Genomic DNA, 19,894 nt, shown 5'->3' with positions numbered 1-19,894 from the left:
CGCATTAGGCTTAGCGTTTGCTGCGCTAATGGCGGCTGACCACGGTGGATCTTTACATTTTTGTAGGCTTTCAAACCCAATTTTTATTAAGCACTACTATAACTGTATGTTCATAAATTATAAAAGGTAGGTCTATTTAAATTGAAATTTATTTTTCTTAACTAGTTAGGCCTAGGTTTATGGACTGAATATTGGTAACGGGCTCAACTTTGTGATTACGCGGGCCTAAATTTAAAGGAATGAATATCGGTAACCGGGCAAGCCTGAACGGGGGTCGACTTTCCGACTAATTTGTTCGCGCCTCGCGGGAGGGGGAAGAAGATGGTTCACTGCCGCCATGCGGCCGCGTTAGGCTTAGCGTTTGCTGCGCTAAGGGCGATTCTCTGCCGCCACGCGGCCGCATTAGGCTTAGCGTTTGCTGCGCTAAGGGCCACTGTGGATTGCACACCCTTATTTTATGAAGCACTACCTACTTGTATGTTCATAGATTATGGAATTTAGGTCTATTTTATTTGAAATTAATTTTTCTAAACTAGTTAGGCCTAAGTTTAAGGAATGAATACTGGTAACGAGGTCGACTTTGTGACTTCTAATTTATTCTTTCGGTAGTGGAGGATTTGCGGTCGCTTTAGATGCTGTTTTAATTAGGAATTCAAGTTTAAATTTTTTTAGGCTTAACACTAATAACTATTACTGTACGTTTGTTGATTATTATAGAAGGTGAGGCATCAAATTATTGGACATTTAGTTAATGAAACATTCCTAAGCCTAGACTTAACTATTGTAAACCGATACAACAGACGGTAGGGAGCGGGGGGATTCAATTTGACGGGGGGGGGGGTACAGGAATGACTCTGTCCTACATTAATGGACACCCACATGGTAATTTATCATTACGAGGATACGCGAAATTTCAACAACCTTCGCAAAGCGTATAATTAATTCACGGAGAGGGAGAATTTATACGAAATTAAACGACACGAGCCTCTCGTCTCGACAATGATTAAATCTCAAAATATCCACACATGATACATATCCATAGTATAACAGACTTTAATTACCGAAATGGATCCGCGTGGTGGTATTCTTTTAGGGCGGTGGCGTAACGAATTATAAAGAATTATTAGTCTGGAGCCAAAGTTAATTACTGCTTTTACTTCCTTTATTTAAGGGGGATTATATAATTATTCGTGGAAAATTATTTCCTTTTCAATTTCTTTTTTTTTTTTAATATTATTATTGATTAGTACATCACCTTGATTTAGATTACGCGCGTTTCTGATTTACACCGAAAGTAACCCGAAGTATACGATTTTTAGTGGGTATTTATGAGTTGACCTTTAAATCTTTGAAGGTCACAACCCTTTAGTACCTGAAATAGTAAGGAGTCTTTGAAATTATAAACGAAATTCCATAGGATTTTTGACTCGTGGGTTTCTGATTTACACCGGAAGTAGATAAATATCACCCTTTAATGAGTAATTATGAGTTGACCTTTTAACCTTTTGAAGGTCACAACCCTTTAGTACCTTTAATACTATACAGTCTTTGAAATTATAAACGAAATTCCAGTGGATTTTTGACTCGTGGGTTTCTGATTAACACCGGAAGTAGATAAATATCACCCTTTAATGAATAATTATGAGTTTACCTTTGACCTTTTGAAGGTTTCAATGTCACAAACCTTCAATTCTTTAATCCTAAGGAGTCTTTGAAATTATAAACGAAATTCCAGTGTATTTTCGACTGGTGGGTTTCTGATTTACACCGGAAGTAGATAAATATCACCCTTTACTTTGTAATTGTGAGTTGACCTTTGACCACTTGAAGGTCACAAACATTCCTTTAACCCTAAACAATCTTTGAAGCTAAAAATACAATCCCCGGTCTATTTTCGTGTGTTTCTGATTTACACCGGAAGTTGATATACCCGAAATATATATCACCATTTAATGGGGTGATTCTGAGTTGACCCTTGAACCCTCAAAGGTCACGAACCATCCTTTTTTTTAATCTCTTTAACCCTAAGACATTTTTGATGCTAAAAATAGAATTCCCGGTGGATTTTCTTTCAAGTCAAGAAATGTTGTTATGTCCTGGTCAATTCTGATTTTGACGAGTTAAGATTAGAGAGCCGTTAGATACCCTACTGGTACGTAAACAATAGAGGCGCCGTTCGTAGACCCGGGGCTAAAAACTATGGAACAAAAAGGTGGGGTTCTTTTGGCTTTTATTTTGTTGTGTGCCAAGTTGGCGCCCTTCCATTCCCATCCACAAAATGTCTTGGACCCATAGCCCCTTCCCCCCCCCTCCCAAAGATCCCACCAATTTCCATCCCCCCTCTCCTTAAGACACTGTTCTCTCCTTTGGTTTGCGGGTGTTTCGCATAGATATAGGAAATATGTCTACATATTATTCGGCTTGGCAATAACCTTAACAGTATAGGTCGTTTTCAATGAAGGGGATACAGAAAATTCCACCCCCTATCATCTTGAACTTCAGCGCAGCGTTGACAGCCCCTCTTTGAGTCAAGTTGCTCAAGTTCTGAGTCAAACTGAACTGCTAGCCTTTTTATCTGCAATCTCTTGACTGGCAACACTGGGGAAACAGCAACTAGAAAATTCATCCGCTCTTTCTCAGTTTAAACTTCAGCGCAGTGCTGATAGTCCCTCTTTGAGTCAAGTTGCTCAAGTTTTGAGTCAAACTGCCTTTCCTTCTGCATTCTCTTGACTCACCAACACTGGGGAAACAGCAACTAGAAAATTCATCCTCTCTTTCTCAGTTTACACTTAAGTGCAGGGTTGTCAGACCCTTCTTTGAGCCATTGCAAGTTAGTCAAGTACTGATTGAAACTGAACTGCTATGACAAAACTGCATTTGGTAAATAACCCAATCACAGTCACTTATTTGTACTGATTGCGCCAGTGTTGAAATCCCATTTGGTTACGAACACCTTCAGCACGTATATCTCATATCCATGGTTTTTCTTCGGCTATTTCCTTAAATCTATCCCAAAAAGCGTATGTATTGTAGCTTGGAGCTAAAGCAGGGGCGAATTACGGCATAATCTGCTGCGGGGGCGCTCCCTCGTCTTGTTTCCTTTTGCGTAAAAAAAGGCGCCCCGGTTTTTTTTTGGCGTATAAACTACTAGCTTCGGGGTAAAATCGTATAGCAGCGATCTTGCAGACGACGATCAGGCTTCTCCAAGAGAAGCCGTCCCTCGGACCCACAGTTAAAGACTAGTATACTATAGACCTCCCTCGTGTTTTGGCGGGAGAACCAACCTTTCCCGTCGTTCGATATCAAAACCCGCGAAGGAAGAGACCAGACTTGGAGTGTGCGTGTGTGTCTTGAATACTATAACATCCTCGCGTCTCGAGCGCGCGTGTGTGATCGAAAGGGAAAAATTATACTGGAATGATCAGAGGAATTTATGTGATAGATAACCTTTGACCTTCAAATATGAATTTGGATAAAAAGGATTTGGGTTTTCGGCTAATATTATTGCTGTTATCCTTGTTTCAAATCACCTGCGTCGTGCAACAACAAATAAGGGGTTCGTAATGATTTGCTTACCTTTATTTTTGACGTTCTTAAGGAACATGTGCGTTTTTGGGATCGCATCTTTCCTCTCTCTCGCTTTCTCTCTAGAAGAGTTTGTTGATGGAGTATAAGGATGGTTTAAAACCCGCGTTACGTCGTGATGGTAGGCCTAACTTGTAGGAGATTTGTTCAATACGGAGGGGGCCATTTTTTATTGACCGTCTGGGTTTTAAAAACGTGAATGTTTTTAAGGGTTTTGCGTTTGGTTTCATGGCATTTTATGGTGGGTTTAAACTTTAAAGATGGTATTAACGGGCTGGCATATGCGAGGAAATGGATGGAAGAATGGGGATTGTAAGGTTTTTGGCCCGAAATTAGTCGCGGTTTGTATGTTTGTTACTTTTAAATCAATGGTGGTTTTTAAGAGGGAAACGTCACTTAAGACTGAATTTGCGGTGCCGAGCGTATAATTTCAAAATAAGGATGTGTCAGAAAAAATTAATAATTTTTGTTCTTATTTTGATTTTGCGTCTCAAACTGCGAGTACGTTTAAAAATAACCGGGCTTACCCGAAAAATATGAAAATATTATGCAATTTACATATCTATCTATGAAAAATTCCATAATTTACATCCAATTAGGAATATTTAATTTAGTTTAGGGAAAATAATTTAAAACATTTTAATATTATTAGTGATTAGTACACCTTTTCAGGGCTCTACGGGTGTCATGGCTATGATATTGACTTATAAATAGATACATACACTATACAAATTAATACAAAAGGCTTATTTAAAAGTATATAAATTTATCTTGTTAATGTTCATCGACTTATGGTTGAAATATATAACACTATTAATCCATAAAGAAAGAAAAAAATATAAAATATATATTATTGTAAAGCTAGTGAAGATGAGTATGAACCAGATGGTCGGTTTTTTGAGGAAGGCCAGCGAAATTGTTAGCTGTTCAGGAGGATTGAAAAGTGCAGAGGCGGACAACACATTACAGATATCGGGCGTTGATAGCGAGAGTGGGAATATAGTTTACCTGGCAACCAGTTTTTTTTCCTCTCTCGCTCTCTTAGCTTAGCTAGGTGGGATGATGAGGCGCCTTCGGGCCAACTTACCTTCCTACCTAAAATGGGATGCTTTTTTCTTGTGACCAATTTTGGACACAACCGAGCGAGTATAGAAAGTAGTGCTGGAATGGAAGGTGTTTTCTTTGTACCTGGTTGTTCCGGTCGTTTTTGTTCTTCTTTCGTTTCCGGCTATCTCTGATGGGCCTACAAGACAGCAAGCTGACCCTAAGCTCAAGCCGAACCAAACCCTAATCAATAAATAACCCTGGGACAAACTTAACCCAGGGAAAAACCCAAACCCTGAGACGAACCCAAACCCTGAGACGAACCTAACCCTGAGTCAAACCCAACCTAAACCCTGAAACGAACCTAACCATGAGTCAAACCCAACCTAAACCCTGAAACGAACCTAACCATGAGTCAAACCCAACCTAAAAGCTGGAACGAACCTAACCCTAAGTCAAACCCAACCTAAACCCTGTAACGAACCTAACCATGAGTCAAACCCAACCTAAAAGCTGAAACGAACCTAACCCTGAGTCAAACCCAATCCAACCCTGGGACAAACCCAACCCAACCCTGAGACAAACCCAACCCAACCCTGAGACAAACCCAACCCAACCCTGAGACAAACCCAACCCAACCCTGAGACAAACCCAACCCAACCCTGAGACAAACCCAACCCAACCCTGAGACAAACCCAACCCAACCCTGAGACAAACCCAATCCAATCCTGAGACAAACCCAATCCAACCCTGAGACAAACCCAATCCAACCCTGAGACAAACCCAATCCAACCCTGAGACAAACTCAACCCAACCCGGAGACAAACCCTAACCCTGAGTCAAACAACCTAAAGCCGAATCAAACCTAACCCTAATCTACCTTCTATTCCATTATACTATTTTCTCTGGTCTGATGGTGTATAGACGCCGGAGATTATTAAGCGGTTGTGTAACCTCTATTGGTGGTTAAAAAACTTTAAAATTATAGATTCCTTCGCTAAACTTAGATTTTTACATTAATTAGACGAAAAGAAAAAAAAGTTGTCGAAAACGAGTTCGAAGAGCCCAATTTAAAGTCAGGAGAACGAAAAAATTAGCGACTAATAAAAATAGGGGTGTCATTTTGTGGCCAAAAAATTCCAGTTTAGAAAACGAAATAAATTAATATAAAATTGATGTCTAGATGTATCAAATCTTTAATCGCCGTAATATTTTGACAAATATTTCATTTCACCCAAAATGACTTAATTGCCTTAATTATTTTTCTTTTTGCTAAATTATTAATTATAACCACCTACGATTAATGTTAAATATGGGTAATTATTTAGCCACCACCATCTGTTTATATCCCTATCTCCACTCTCCTCTCTGTGACTGCTAACTGAATTATGGTTTTAAGACAAATTAGGCAATGAACCAAATTTGGTTGGTTTTGTTTACAAGTAAATAAATACGAAATGGGAGAAAAGTGTTAGTAATACCATAAGTAGCAAACAAGTATAAGTTTGACAACAAAGGTTTTTCTAAATTTTGCTTTACTGGAAACGGAAGTTTGTGTTAGTTTCCTATGATGTAGAAGGTGAGAAGTATACAACATATAAGGTTTAGAATTAAGCCTAATCTTGTAATAAATTGATGCATTAGATTTGCGAGAGAACCAACCTATGATGCAGAAGGGGGAAGAAAATAATTCTTGCGCATTTCTAATATGTAAATCGATTTTTGGGTGAACTCTTTTCTTAAAATATTTCTTGGTGAAATGTTAACCGAATTGTGTTTAAAAAATGCGTTTTAAATTAGGCATACCATTGAAGAAATTTAGCGTTTGGGCAATGTCATACTTACAGCAGTGTTCTTCTTTATGTTAATACATTTTCCCCCTACGCGAATTCGTTTGTAAAGTTGTCCTAAATCTTGTTTTACTTAGGCCTATTCGTAACTGCAACGAAATTTAATTTAAAGAGGAAGTATTATTTATTTTGAAGATAAGTTGGTGTCAATGTGGGTGTTACATTGGAAATCGCACGTTTTGCGCATTTTTCACTTATTCAATCGAGTTTCTTTGATAGCACCATAACCATACGTGACAAGCCTCTTCATTGAGGTACTACGTACTATATTTTAAACTTGATTCAACGTTACGGTTTTTTTGTTTTTTTTGAAATTTTTGAAAGATAAGAAGATGCAGCTAGGGTTTATGGCGGGAAATGTAATATATGACCATACTATCTATCTTGTGTGAAATTGGGATTTAATGCGCGACTTTGAAACGTGTGATAGCTTTTAATAGATAAAAGGATGGCTGTTGTGTAGTGTTTAAATTCGAGTAACATAAAGTTTCGGCAAGAAGCGATATCTAGTTTATTAGGGAGAAGATTATAAATTGGTCACATTCCAGTTTTATCTCCAGTCCAAACGTAGGTCCGGAGTTAATCCCCGCCTCTAAATTACAGCCAGCATCTCATTGGTTCTTGAAAACTCACGTCAGCGCCTCGCGAATGACGACAATTACGCATTTTGCGACTCAGGAGAGGCGAAATAGCCCGGCCTCCTTTTACGTCCCCCCTTGTATTTTGAAAGGGGGACTGGGACCATATGGCATCTTATACCTTCTCCCTAGTAAACTAGATATCGCTTCTTGGTTTCGGTTGTTTTAAGTCACTTGCATTAATTGTTATTAATTTGGGAGCAAAATTTAATATCTTAGCGTTATTCGCATGCGTTCGATTAGTAGGTCCATTGAGTGTTCTGCATAATACAGGCAGGTGTGGACAATCTTGGCGTACTCTATTGTGTTTGCGCAAATTCAGCAAAAACTAAATCAAAACTGAATAAATTTAATGTTCAGTGCCCCTTGGCTGGTGTCGATATTTTTTTATATATAAAAGATTCGTTCCGGACCTCAATAATGTCATTTATCTTCCTAGAATCCTGGCGATGGTAGTCGAGAGGCTAATCATTCTCAGAATTTTGGGTTACGCGTAAAACACCGTCAAGGGCTTGCAAATATTACGACAGGGATAGATTTAATTTTAGAAGTAGGAATGGAGAACGGTTAGTATTTACTTCAGTCCGACTCATAGCCCACCCAGTATAGAGCCCCTCCCTTCAACACGTAACTAAAGGTTAAATTATCTTATTGGCTCACTTAAACTACGTTTTGATGACGTTGCTGACGGGGACGGCGAAAAATACGTAATTCCTTTTTACCTCTGTCGCTCGCTATAACCCGCCTCTTCTTTCAAACCCCTCCGTCCCGTGGAAGGGGGTCCGGGACTTTAACGTGCGCCCACATTCCCCTCTTCTCCATTCCTGCTTCTAAAATTAAATCTATCCCTGATTACGTGTAATACCAAGTGTAGTCAAAAGTACAGACCAGTGTATACACTAATTGTTCTGAGTGAATACCCCCTCGACCGTAGTGCAGACTGCGTTGGAAAATACCATGTTATTTTTTGATATCCGAAAGACCGAAACCTCAGTAATGTACAAGAAAAAAATGTTTTTCTTGATCCCTGTAATTTTGATAGCCATCACTTCCATTTCCGGAATAATAAAATAAAGAAAAAAGAACAGCATAGGGGACAAAACAAAATAAGACTAATGGCAAGAAGTGATATCTAGTTTACTAGAGAGATAGTATAAATTCACCACATTTCTAGCTTTATCTCCGGTCCAAACGTAGGTCTGGAGTTAATCCCCGCCTCTAAATTACAACCAGCATCTCATTGGTTCTTGAAAACTCACGTCAGCGCGACGCCAATGACGAAAATTACGTATTTTGCGACTGAGGAGAGGCGAAATAGCCCGGTCTCCTTTTACGTCCCCCCCCTTGTATTTTTGAAAGGGGGACTGGGACTATGGCGCGCGAATACTTAGGCATCTTGTACTTTCTCCCTAGTAAACTAGATATCACTTCTTGTTCATATTTAGATGCCTTCGACCCTTCGTCCAGTTTAAACAGTTTCCTAGTATAATCAGTTACAGTCTTGAAAATAACCAAATTGTCAAATATGTCTCCAAGTGCTCGTTTTTGGCAATGTCTCCCATTTCAGATTCGATCCCATCATAAGCTTACTAAGAAGGCTTTTATAATGATTAGGAAAATTACGAGAGGCGGGGTTAAAGGTCATTTGTACTTTGTTTATAAAAAAAAGTAGACTCGTACATGATTGCAGCATGCATGGGGTCTTATGTTTACTTTTATAATGTAACAGTGTGTTGAAAAATAACGTGTTTATGTTATTTTTATTTAGTTAATTGGCTCGGGAAGAAGTTATTATATCTTTTTCTCTGACGTAACTTGAAATTAATTAAAGCGTTGTGGTGTATACTAAATGAAAACAGAAGTCGAAGAAACCAGTTTAGTTCGTTTTAAAACTTTTAAAAAATGATTATTTTCGTTTGTTTAGCTAATAAATTACGGTTTCTATACAGGGTGTTCCAAAAAAATTATGGCAGGACCGCACAACATAATTAATTTTTTATATTTAATTGGTCAACTGTGAAACATTCCAGTCATCAAAATGTCATAGAACTGTACATTATCGACTCATAATCGTCTATAGAAACCACTGTACTTCGGTCTTACCACCCCTTTTTGAAACACCCTGTACAACATTCTACTATACAACCATTAGCGGTCAATTTGAAAAAGTCTAGGATTCAGTCTAGGGTTTTAAGAAATTTAGATTCCTAAATGTTTTTTTTTCGCCACGGTTCCGTTTCAAATAGTCCGTTTAACCGGCCGGCGATTTAAGCTTCAATCGTAAATCTGCTGCAATCAAAAGTTACTTTTCCAAAGGGATGTAGGCCTAGTAGTGTGTGTAGGCATTTACTGTAAGTTTAGGCTTAGTCATATAGATAGAGGTGGGTTGGCGGTTTTTATTTGGCGCGAAATCTTCCTTGCCCCCTATAAAGTGAACGGGACAGGCCACTCGCAGCTCGCTCGCTATTCGGAATGATAATGAATTTTTCCGGGCCTTTTTTACTTTTATTTATTGCACTTTAAAGCTTTTCCTTATGGAGTCGTAAAAACCGTTTCGTTATTTTAAAGTAGGAGATTTTAAATGGAATCTAATATATTTGGAATTGTTGTAGTATTTAAGTTGTAGCCTAGTTAATTTCAAGTTTGTTACGTTAGGTAATTTTTAGGTGAAATAATTGGTTTTTAAGAGTGGCTTAATACAAGCACCAGCTCAAGCACGAATGCAAGCACCAGCTCAAGCACAAATACAAGCACCAGCTCAAGCACAAATACAAGCACCGGCTCAAGCACAAATACAAGCACCGGCTCAAGCACAAATACAAGCACCGGCTCAAGCACAAATACAAGCACCGGCTCAAGCACAAATACAAGCACCGGCTCAAGCACAAATACAAGCACCGGCTCAAGAACAAACACAAGCACCAGCTCAAGAACAAATACAAGCACCAGTACAAGCACAAATACAAGCACCAGTACAAGCACAAATACAAGCACCAGCTCAAGAACAAATACAAGCACCAGTACAAGCACAAATACAAGCACCAGTACAAGCACAAATACAAGCACCAGCTCAAGAACAAATACAAGCACCAGTACAAGCACAAATACAAGCACCAGCTCAAGCACAAATTCAAGCACCAGCTCAAGCACAAATACAAGCATCAGCTCAAGCACAAATACAAGCACCAGCTCAAGCACACATACAAGCACCAGCTCAAGCACAAATACAAGCACCAGCTCAAGCACAAATACAAGCACCAGCTCAAGCACAAATACAAGCACCAGCTCAAGCACAAATACAAGCACCAGCTCAAGCACAAATACAAGCACAAATACAAGCACCAGCTCAAGCACAAATTCAAGCACAAATACAAGCACCAGCTCAAGCACAAATAAAAGTATCAGTGTAGAATACCCCTGAAAACTAGAAACTGGGCTACAAGGTACCGCAGCTCTTAACCTTCGCAGTAAATCACAATTCTCAAGAGTGAAAATGGGGTTGAAGTGTTATAATTTTCCTTTATTGCAATTAGACCTTCTTGTTTATTCGTATTACTCCCTATTTGGACATGGCCTTTTCGTTCCCTTTCAGTGTAACCTATATAAACACGCTGGAAGGGGGTGGTACGAATTTGAGTACGTTTTCGAAGTGAAGAAAAAAGAAGTGTGTTCAATTTCGAAATGGAATAGACTATTCTATTAATTCCAGAAGCGAAACCTCCTTTGGTTATTTCCCAGGTGCCAAGAAGCATGCACCGTTAGAGGCAGTGCGTGCAAGTCGGCTATAGCCTCCCTCAGCGTAGAGTGAACTCGGGCTCCGCCTGGCGGTGCATCTTGGCGCGAGGGACATAACCAAAGAGGGTGACCTCTCTCCTATGTGTTGTTTTCTCTGCAAGTTGTTAATGGAAGGGTCTATTTCTTTTGGATATTTTTCAGGCCCCCTCGTTGTTGATTTCGTAACTATAAACGTAACCTGCTCGCTCTTAAATGGTTAAAATCAATCGTGAAGGCGCGCAAATTCCACCACGTGTTTTTGGGTTTTCTTTTTTGGCGGGAAAATTGGCTCACTAAATTCAAGGTCGTTCAAATAAATATAGGCTTCCCTTTTTCCGGGGCGGAGTTCTTTAGCCTCTTAAAAGTCAGTTCAATCGTGGAAAATACATCAAATCTTGTCAAAAACCAATATTAAATTAGGGTCCCTCGCGGCTTCCCTTGACCCGGCCTACTATAGTCGTTCCCTAAATCACTCTTTGAAAATTTCCATCCCATGATGGATGATGAATAGCATTGGCACTCGAAACTCCGAATGTCAATAGAACCCTAAATTTAACCCCTTTTGCGACCTCCCACACTCGTTCCATCCCGTGTTTGCTTTCTAAAAGCTAGTGGGACCAATTTCGGGTTGATTATACAGAGTGTTTCTGATAAGTCTGCCATAAATTAAAGGGTTGGTTCCTTGGGTCAAAGTACTGTGTAAAAAGTCATCAAATTTGGTCTACTGTCTACAACCAGGGATAGATTTAATTTTAGAAGTAGGAATTGAGAGCAGAATAATCTGGGCGCGCGTCAAATTCCCGAACCCCCTTCCAAGGGACGGGGGGGGGTATGAAAGAAGAGGCGTGTCATAGCGACAGAGGTAAAAAGGAATTGCGTATTTTTCGCCGTCCCCGTCAGCAACGTCATCAAAACGTAGTTTAACTGAGCCAATCAGACAATTTAAAATTTTCGTTACGTGTTGGAGGGAGGGACTCTATACTGGGCTATGAGTCGGACTGCAGTAAATACTAACCGTTCTCCATCCTACTTCTAAAATTAAATCTATCCCTGGTACCACACTTCTGCTAGATAAGAGGTTTAGCAACATTCATTCTTAGATTGGAGACCTTTGAATGATGATGTCTCACTCCACACCTGTGACTATTTCCTTTGTTTGTTTTAGGGGCCAATCAATGTTTGGGTGGACATATCTCTTAATTAAATGTTGTAGACGCCCATGTTCTTTGATGAAACTTACCACTGCAATTTGACCCTAAGAATACACCCTTTAATTTCTGGCAGACTTATCAGAAACACCCCGTTTCTGGTCAAAACGTTGACCATTGGGCAAACTGCGGATGGATAATAAGTGTCGGAACGTTTTCTTTTTTGACCAACATTTTGAACTTGTATTGGGATTGGGAATAAATGGCTTGACCCATTTTCTTCTCTCTCTTCTTTGAGAGAGAAGAAAAAGAAACGAATATTTTTCTTCCCAAATTTGAAGTTCTTTCTCCATGGGCGTTCTAGGTTGGTCCCAAAAGACTTTTAAAAGTGTACGAGAATCTTTCGCGAACTGCCAAAAAGAGGAGGAGAAGGAGGAGCGTTTTAGCTTTTGGGCATACGTACATTTACAAACCCACTTGGTGAACAATCATTTTTTTGGGGGAACACCTTCCTTTGGCGCCCATTTTTGTGGAGGGGGTATCGGAAGCATTGCATAGAACCTGGAACCAAACCACCTACCAGTCTAAGACCCTAGTGTTAAAGCATATACTCTGAAACAAGCGTTGGTTAGGTACGTCGAGGGAAGTGGGAGCCATCCATGTACAGGGTATTCCAAAAGGGATACCAGCGGCTTTTGTTCATACCAGTAGGATCCAAGTATGTACAATAGACAAGTGGCGGTAGAGAGGGGGCGTAGACTGTGTATCCCTCCATCTAGGCGCGCTCTTGTAAGAGAAGAAGTACGCGCCCAGTAGGGGGAAGACACTGGGCTAAGAGATAGAAGGGTATGACGTTTGCATACTTAGTACTGCCATTACTCTATGGGATTATTTTATAGATAGGATGCACTATAGAAGTGTTGGCAGTCATTTGTGCAGTGCAATTCACCCGCTATCTACAACAGACTGAAAAGATTGTAGAATTCTGTTTCGATTCAGTTATCATTCAGGTCCAAACTTGCAGGAGATGCTTTGACAAATTTCTGACAACCCTGTGAAGCACGATTAAAGTTTAGGAATGGGGTTTGTGGAAAGTTCTAGCCCACTTTAGTACATAATAATATCAAATGTTCTATGACCTTTTGCCCTAAGAGCCATCGTTTTCAAGATTTGATTAGAGTGTTTTAGGGATGACCCCTTAATTAAATTAGAAATCATTGTCTTTCAGTTGCATACTTAAATTTAAGGGGTCATCCGTATAACACTCCAATCATAACTTGTAAACGGTGGGCCTTTAGTTCAAAATGTTCGACTCAAAATCGCCCTATAGAACTTACTGCACTTCGGTCCTACCACAGTTTTTGGAGTACCCTGTATAGCTTAGCTACCTGCTTCGTAAAAATGTTTATTTCAAAGGAAGCCGCGCTCGCCATTTCGCTCGTGACCCCTCCAGTGGTGCCCCCTGAGTGCTCGTGGGGTCAACACCGTTCAACCTCTTCGCTTTTGTTTCGAGGTTTTTATTCTTTTTTTTTTTCGAGAAATGTAAATGGCTATAGTTGTAGTACAGAAAGAACTACTTCGAAGTGACACTAGGGCGAACCAGGGTCATTAAGGGGCAGGAATGGAGGGCCCCGTCGTGTATTGACGAGTAGAATTTATGCAGAAATAGTTAAGAAGTGACTCCCTACTAGGTTTAAAAACAATTCCACCAAAAATAAAATGTTGATTCTGGAATGATTTTGTTCCCAATTTTGCCACCGCACCTAAACCAGGGACAGATTTAATTTTAGAAGTAGGAATGGAGAACAGAGTAATGTGGGCGCGCGTCAAAGTCCCGGACCCCCTTCCACGGTACGGGGGGGTATGAAAGAAGAGGCGGGTCATAGCGACAGAGGTAAAATGGAATTACGTATTTTTCGCCGTCCCCGTCAGCAACGTCATCAAAACGTAGTTTAAGTGAGCCAATAAGATAATTTAAACCTTTCGTTACCTGTTGGAGGGAGGGGCTCTACACTGTGCTATGAGTCGGACTGAAGTAAATACTAACCGTTCTCCATTCCTACTTGCAAAATTAAATCTATCCCTGCCTAAACCCAATCCCAAAATAACAAATTTGGGATTTTTATCCACTCCTAATGTCTTTATTTGCTTATAATCTTTATGAAAAAATCTCTATAGTTGTACCCCCAAGCTCTCCAGCGGGATCTCAGGAGGGGTTGATTAACCGTAGATAACTGAAAAGAAATTTAGTAAATTATTAACAGGAGATTACGGGCTCCCTTTTCTTGGAGGTACCGTAACCTTTTGTAAATCCAAACTCCCCCTTGTTTTTACTCTATCAGCTTAGCTATCTGGTCGAAAAATCGAAAATAATAGCTGACTGTGACTTGACTGACTGACTGACTATATTAGACACGCTTATTTTTGGGGGTCCTTTTTTATTTTCTTCTTTAAAACTTAATTCTCTCGCTCGCTCTCTCTCGTACATGATGTCTCAATCATCACGATCGAATTCATGTTAAGATTCCATCTGGCCAATTTTTTGAAGTCCTGTTTTAGGGACGTCAATATCGGAATAGAGATGATGTGTCATTCGTGTATTCGAACCCATGTACATTTATCTATTGAGGGTTGGATGTATAACAAAATTGTGAAGTATCTATTATGGTTTTTGACCATATTGTTTGTTTGTAGTGTAGAGAATGTATCGTCACTTGTACTGTAAGTTGTAACGCTTTAGAGAGTTTAAGTAATTGAATGCAGTGTTGTGATGTGCGAAAACGTCTAACACGTAGTATGGCGTATTATATTTACCTGTGCATACTCTGAGATCACTCGCGATTAATTTTCTCTGTCAAGAATACATACAGCATTTTCTCAACGTATCTAGGCGGATTTGTGGGAGGGGCTAGACTAATCATTATGTGTGACGAATTTTACCTCGCGAATAATCTATCTCGCTGCACGTTGCACCTTGCTCGCGTCTACGAACTCGCGTTGATACCAACCAATGAAATTACAGTTTGAAAGGCCTTCGAATTATGATGTATAGTATTACTTACACATGGGCACAATGATTTTATATTTATAATAGCTATTATGTATTCCTTAATCTGTTACGTCATACCGAGAGGCCCAAGATTGCTAATTACAGATTGCATAGCTCTGGAAATTAAATAAGCATCATTTCCGGAGCTCCTTTAAGGTTAATTTAACTCCTTCAAATTAAAGTGCAGAAGAACGTGTCTCGAGACCTGCTAGACTTCTTAAATACTCTATTTTCAAAATACTAAAAAAACAACTAATGTATTATCACAAGCATGGGCTCTATATGGGCAAATTACGGGGGCCTCCGATTCATGCTAAAAAATCACTTATTTAAAAAAAAAAATAACTTCTTACATCGAAGTTTTATCATCATGATTCTGCGAAAAATTTTAACATTAGAGAAATGGCATCCGTTTCCCCTTGATTATATTAAAATCCATCGGGATTTTGCTGATGGTGCTATTTTTATATAATTTCTCCCCATTTTGCCCCCTAAAGATTGGGGGATCCTTTTATACAGGTGTTTTTTGATGAATCGCTTTTAAAAAAAATATACTTTTTCGATTTTATATTGAGGCTCGCAGAATAAATTATTTTTTTCCGGCTGGAAGGTTCTTTTTTATTATTTCTTTAGATTTTATTCAAAAAATTCTATAAAGGTATTTTAGGTAAATGGCCCGGGGGGGGGGGTACTTTTAACCCTAAATTAAGCAGACGATTTGAAAGAATGTGAGTTAATTTTGCACCTTTTTATTCCTCACTATATATGATAACCTTTCACTCCCTCCCAAGTAATAAAATCCAGTATTTAATAAACAACGTTAGCTGTAAATATTTATCCCGGAGATTATTAAAAAGGAACGGAAATAACATTAAAATAGACCAGGAAAAACCTTTACCCCAAACATTACCTTTTTAGGAATGTTGTTTTAATTTTTAATAGAGATATCTCAGTCGTGACGTCAGCGCAAAGTCGAAACGTCATAGGCTTACCTTTAACAGTTGGTGGCCATTTTTGTTACCGTACTTTATCTATGGATGCTAAGTGTGGGTGACGTAACACTAAGCTTTTCTGAAATATCACTGTACTATTTTCGATTTTGGGATACATAAATAAGTCGATAGATGGCAATACTTTCTCAAGAAAGTTGAGGACCCAATCCTATGAAAGATCCCAAAGATATTTAGAGGTAAAACCAACCGAGAATGACCTACTCCTCTCACTCTCTCCATTCTGAAAGTGTTTATCTCCCTCCCCTCAACTTCCTCAAGTGAAAATTTAGTTTCTAAATTGAGTGGGTGTTTACGTACAAAAAAACCGCGAGTCTTTAAGAATAATAATAATATAAAAACCAGTTTCCTTTTAAAATATTTAAAAGGGAGGCATGCATAATTAATGCGAACGGAACCTTTTAGGTTAGGGTCTTTCTTCTTCAAGGCTAATTAATTTTATTATCAATCATTTTCTTCTTTCAATTCTTTTGTGTTGTAATTTGACTACTGTTTTAACGGGGCTTTGTGCCTTGCTCTATCACTTTTTAATATGGGAAAAGGGAACAATATTATGCGCTCTGATACAGGAAGTTAAACCTTGGAAACAGAAAATAATAAATAGGACTCTAATATATTAATGTTTAAAACAAAAAAGTGATTGGCTGTTTCCTATACGGCGTTCGTTGGCAACAATATAGAAGGGTTGTTCTCGACTCGTATCAAATTCTTCGGTTTTTACAAACAAGAGAGATCGATTCATCCATCTTGCTCCGAATTAGTTTTAACTTGAAAGTTTTTAAAAAGAAAAAAAGAAGATGAAGTGTATCAGCCTGTGTGTGACGTTCGTTAATTTTTTGGTATTTAAACCATACGCCATATGCTTATGTTTTGAAGTATTTGAAGTGTTTTTGAAATTGCGGGTTAAGCCTAAACTTTGGGTTGTTTATTTATTTGTTTATTATTTGTTTTTTTGGTGAAGGATTTAGAGGATAGAACAAGGCTAGAATTTTTTCCTTTTTGATCAAAATAGCGTATAAAATAATGAATATATCAATTGGAACCATGTTTCTATCTATAATATTAAAAGATATACGAGCAATTTAGTTTCCATAATGGATGTCACTACGCGTTAGGCTTTCCCGCCTAGCACTGGAAAGTTCCCCTATTGGACGCCTAGTACCACCTGACGCGTTCGTCCAATAGGGGTACTTCCCAGAGCTTGGCGGGAAAGCCTAACGCGTAGTGACATCCATTACGGAAACTTGATTGCTTGTATCTTCTCTAATATTGTATTTAGAAACATGGGTCCAATTGAAATATTCATTATTTTATATGCTCTTTCGATTAAAAAAGAAAAGAAAACATTATAGGCCGAAGTATCCCTTTAAACTGTCCAATTACGTCATCTCCAAATAAAAATCTCCTAATAAATCTTATAGAATACGCGCGCAGTGGGGTTCCATCTTAAATAAATCACACATCAGGAAAGCTTCACATTTAGGCTTAGGATATGTTTGAATTGAAATAAAAAGTAGTTTAAGATAAAATTTATTAGAGCCTTCCTTTTAAGGTTATAGTTAAGAATTATCTAATTAAATTCCAATCTCGTAACTAACATTCGTTTATCTTCTATTCTATTTTAATTAAAAGAAAACGTTCCGAATATATATGTCCTGGAATTAGATTTTATTGCCTTTGTGAAGAAATTAAGCTTTATGTGTTAATCCCTCGTCACGAATTTTCGTGTCGTGATTGCGTCTTTTTGTAATAACACGTTTTGAATTGCCAACCCCTTAGAGAGGGGCCTTTCTTCTCAACTAACATTTTTCAATTGGAATTGATACCAAAGATGAAAGCCTAAAGCGATACGAATTAGACCCACGTTTAGAAAAGGGGTTAAATATACATTCCAGTTCACTCGCCTCTGACTTTGAACTTAGAACAAATCCAGTAATAGCGGAAAAGAAAAGTGGAACGTACTTTCTAAGAATGTTTGTTTTCCTAAGGAAGCTTCGTATGTATGTACAGATACACTGAAAATCTGCACTATGGCACTCGGTACAGGACGGTACAGGTTTCGTGGTCGTGGTGGTTGTGAGGTGTGGTGAGGTGTACCTTTTTTCCAACTGGAAATGATTCACGTAGTTAATTTAAGAGTTGAAAACTGTACGATCGTACAAAATAAATATCTCTCAATGAACCTTACAACTGAACTCGAGGAGAAAAAACAACACAAGTGATGATAGAAACCTTTCTAAACAATTAACACTAAACTTTATGCAACCCGGTCGAGCATAAGTGAATTAATTTTACCCTAAGTTCTTTTGTTTTTATTAAGAGTTTTAGTTTGGAATTGGGTCCCTGTCAGGGTTCTCGGCAAGGATGCGATTAACAAGGTTTCAGTACGTGTATGTTTAATCTGGTATGGAAATGAGGTTTACTTTGGAGGAGGTGACGGTAAGGGTTATTGGGGTCAAGTCACCTCCGGTGACAGGGGAAGTCTTATCCGTTGGGCCTGATGGGCGCTGGTTAGGGGGTCCCACACACAGAAACACCAAGGAAGAAGGTCCCACATATTACTCGATTATGGGACCCAATGTATTATACTGCCATGGGGCCACTCCTTATAGGAGTCGGGTCAAAGATCGCCAACACTATAGTTTTAACTAATTTCGATAATTGGGTTGAGATATTGAACTTTCTAGGTCAACCCTTTTTAGGTAGCAACTCTGAATTTTAAAGTAATTGTAAAAAAAATTAGATTTGAATCAATTGCGAAATATGCTGCGAATGAGCAGAGTTTCAGTTTAGTGCGCATGCGTGTTATGTATACCTGCGCATAACGATGCTAAAACCCTTTCCTTACAAACTTCAAGGGATGATTATTAACATATGGCTCGGTTTAGGATTTTCGCAACAAACTCGTAAGGCGATGGATGAAAAAGAGAAAATAATTTACATCCTTTTTTTTTATAAACTGAATTTTTTTCCCCATTTTAGAAGCTCGTGAGCTAATTTTAAATCTTAAAATTGTATCAGGACAGAGGGCCCGTTGCTACTACTCGATCGTGTAAGACTCTCGCTAAGTGATTGGGTGTTCCGCTCTTTCAAGTAACTTGGACACGTGATTTCAATTATGTACAACTTTCTTTTTTTTTTATTTTTCCTCCCAAAAAGTAGCCTCACGCCTTTGGAAATCTGCTCTAAAGAAATTTTTAAGGGTAGTGCATGCATGTGATGTGTTTGAGACAGATTCTTTAAGATTTCCAAACATATTTTCACTGCGGTGTAAAATGTATTGAGGATTACATAGATAAAATGGTCCTGTATCCAATTAGACCCAAACATACATTGGACTACACCAAATAAAGTTAAAAAACGAAAGCACATAAATAGATCATAATTCTCATCAATGTTGACTTGTATGTTAATTAAAACTATATTTCAACTATTGTTTTACCAAATCCCCAAGTTCGGAGTTCTCCAAGCTACATAGACCTTAATGTCAAGTCATATGATTAGCACGTATATAAAATATTTATCTCACTTTGAAATCTCGGCATCTTTTAAAAGAAAAATACCCAAAGTTTTAAATCTTTAAAATCTCGGTCTTTTGTATAATTATAATCGGGTTTGGGTAAAACGATCCGCTCTTCAGACCTTGAAGGAGAGGTGGGCTGGAGCCGTAATCTCCATACCTATAATGTTGCAGTCTGTACCCCATTTACGGAACGGCAACGAAGTCCTCCCAGCATCCTCAGTGGCGTTTGAGTAGGGTCGTACGGTCGAGGATACTCGCTGTGTCTTAAAAATA

The 19,894-nt window shown here is 38.7% G+C and overlaps 1 protein-coding gene across 1 annotated transcript in view; it reads left to right on the top strand.

The window, feature by feature from the left end:
- Nucleotides 1-3,181: 3,181 nt before the first annotated feature.
- Nucleotides 3,182-19,894, top strand: part of wb (wing blister) — a 54,316-nt gene continuing 37,603 nt past the window's right edge. The window contains exon 1 of the mRNA XM_089838815.1: nt 3,182-3,556. Coding sequence (XP_089694941.1) covers nt 3,463-3,556 — 94 coding nt within the window. The 5' untranslated portion in view covers nt 3,182-3,462. The remainder of the gene's footprint in view (nt 3,557-19,894) is intronic.

The sequence above is a fragment of the Phalangium opilio genome, unplaced genomic scaffold (genome assembly GCF_054372755.1).
Source record: "Phalangium opilio isolate 3A_F unplaced genomic scaffold, DU_Popi_V2 ptg000003l_1, whole genome shotgun sequence".
NCBI lineage: Eukaryota > Metazoa > Arthropoda > Arachnida > Opiliones > Phalangiidae > Phalangium > Phalangium opilio.
Note: the sequence above shows the minus strand (reverse complement) of the source record. Positions and strands in the feature narration are given on the sequence as shown.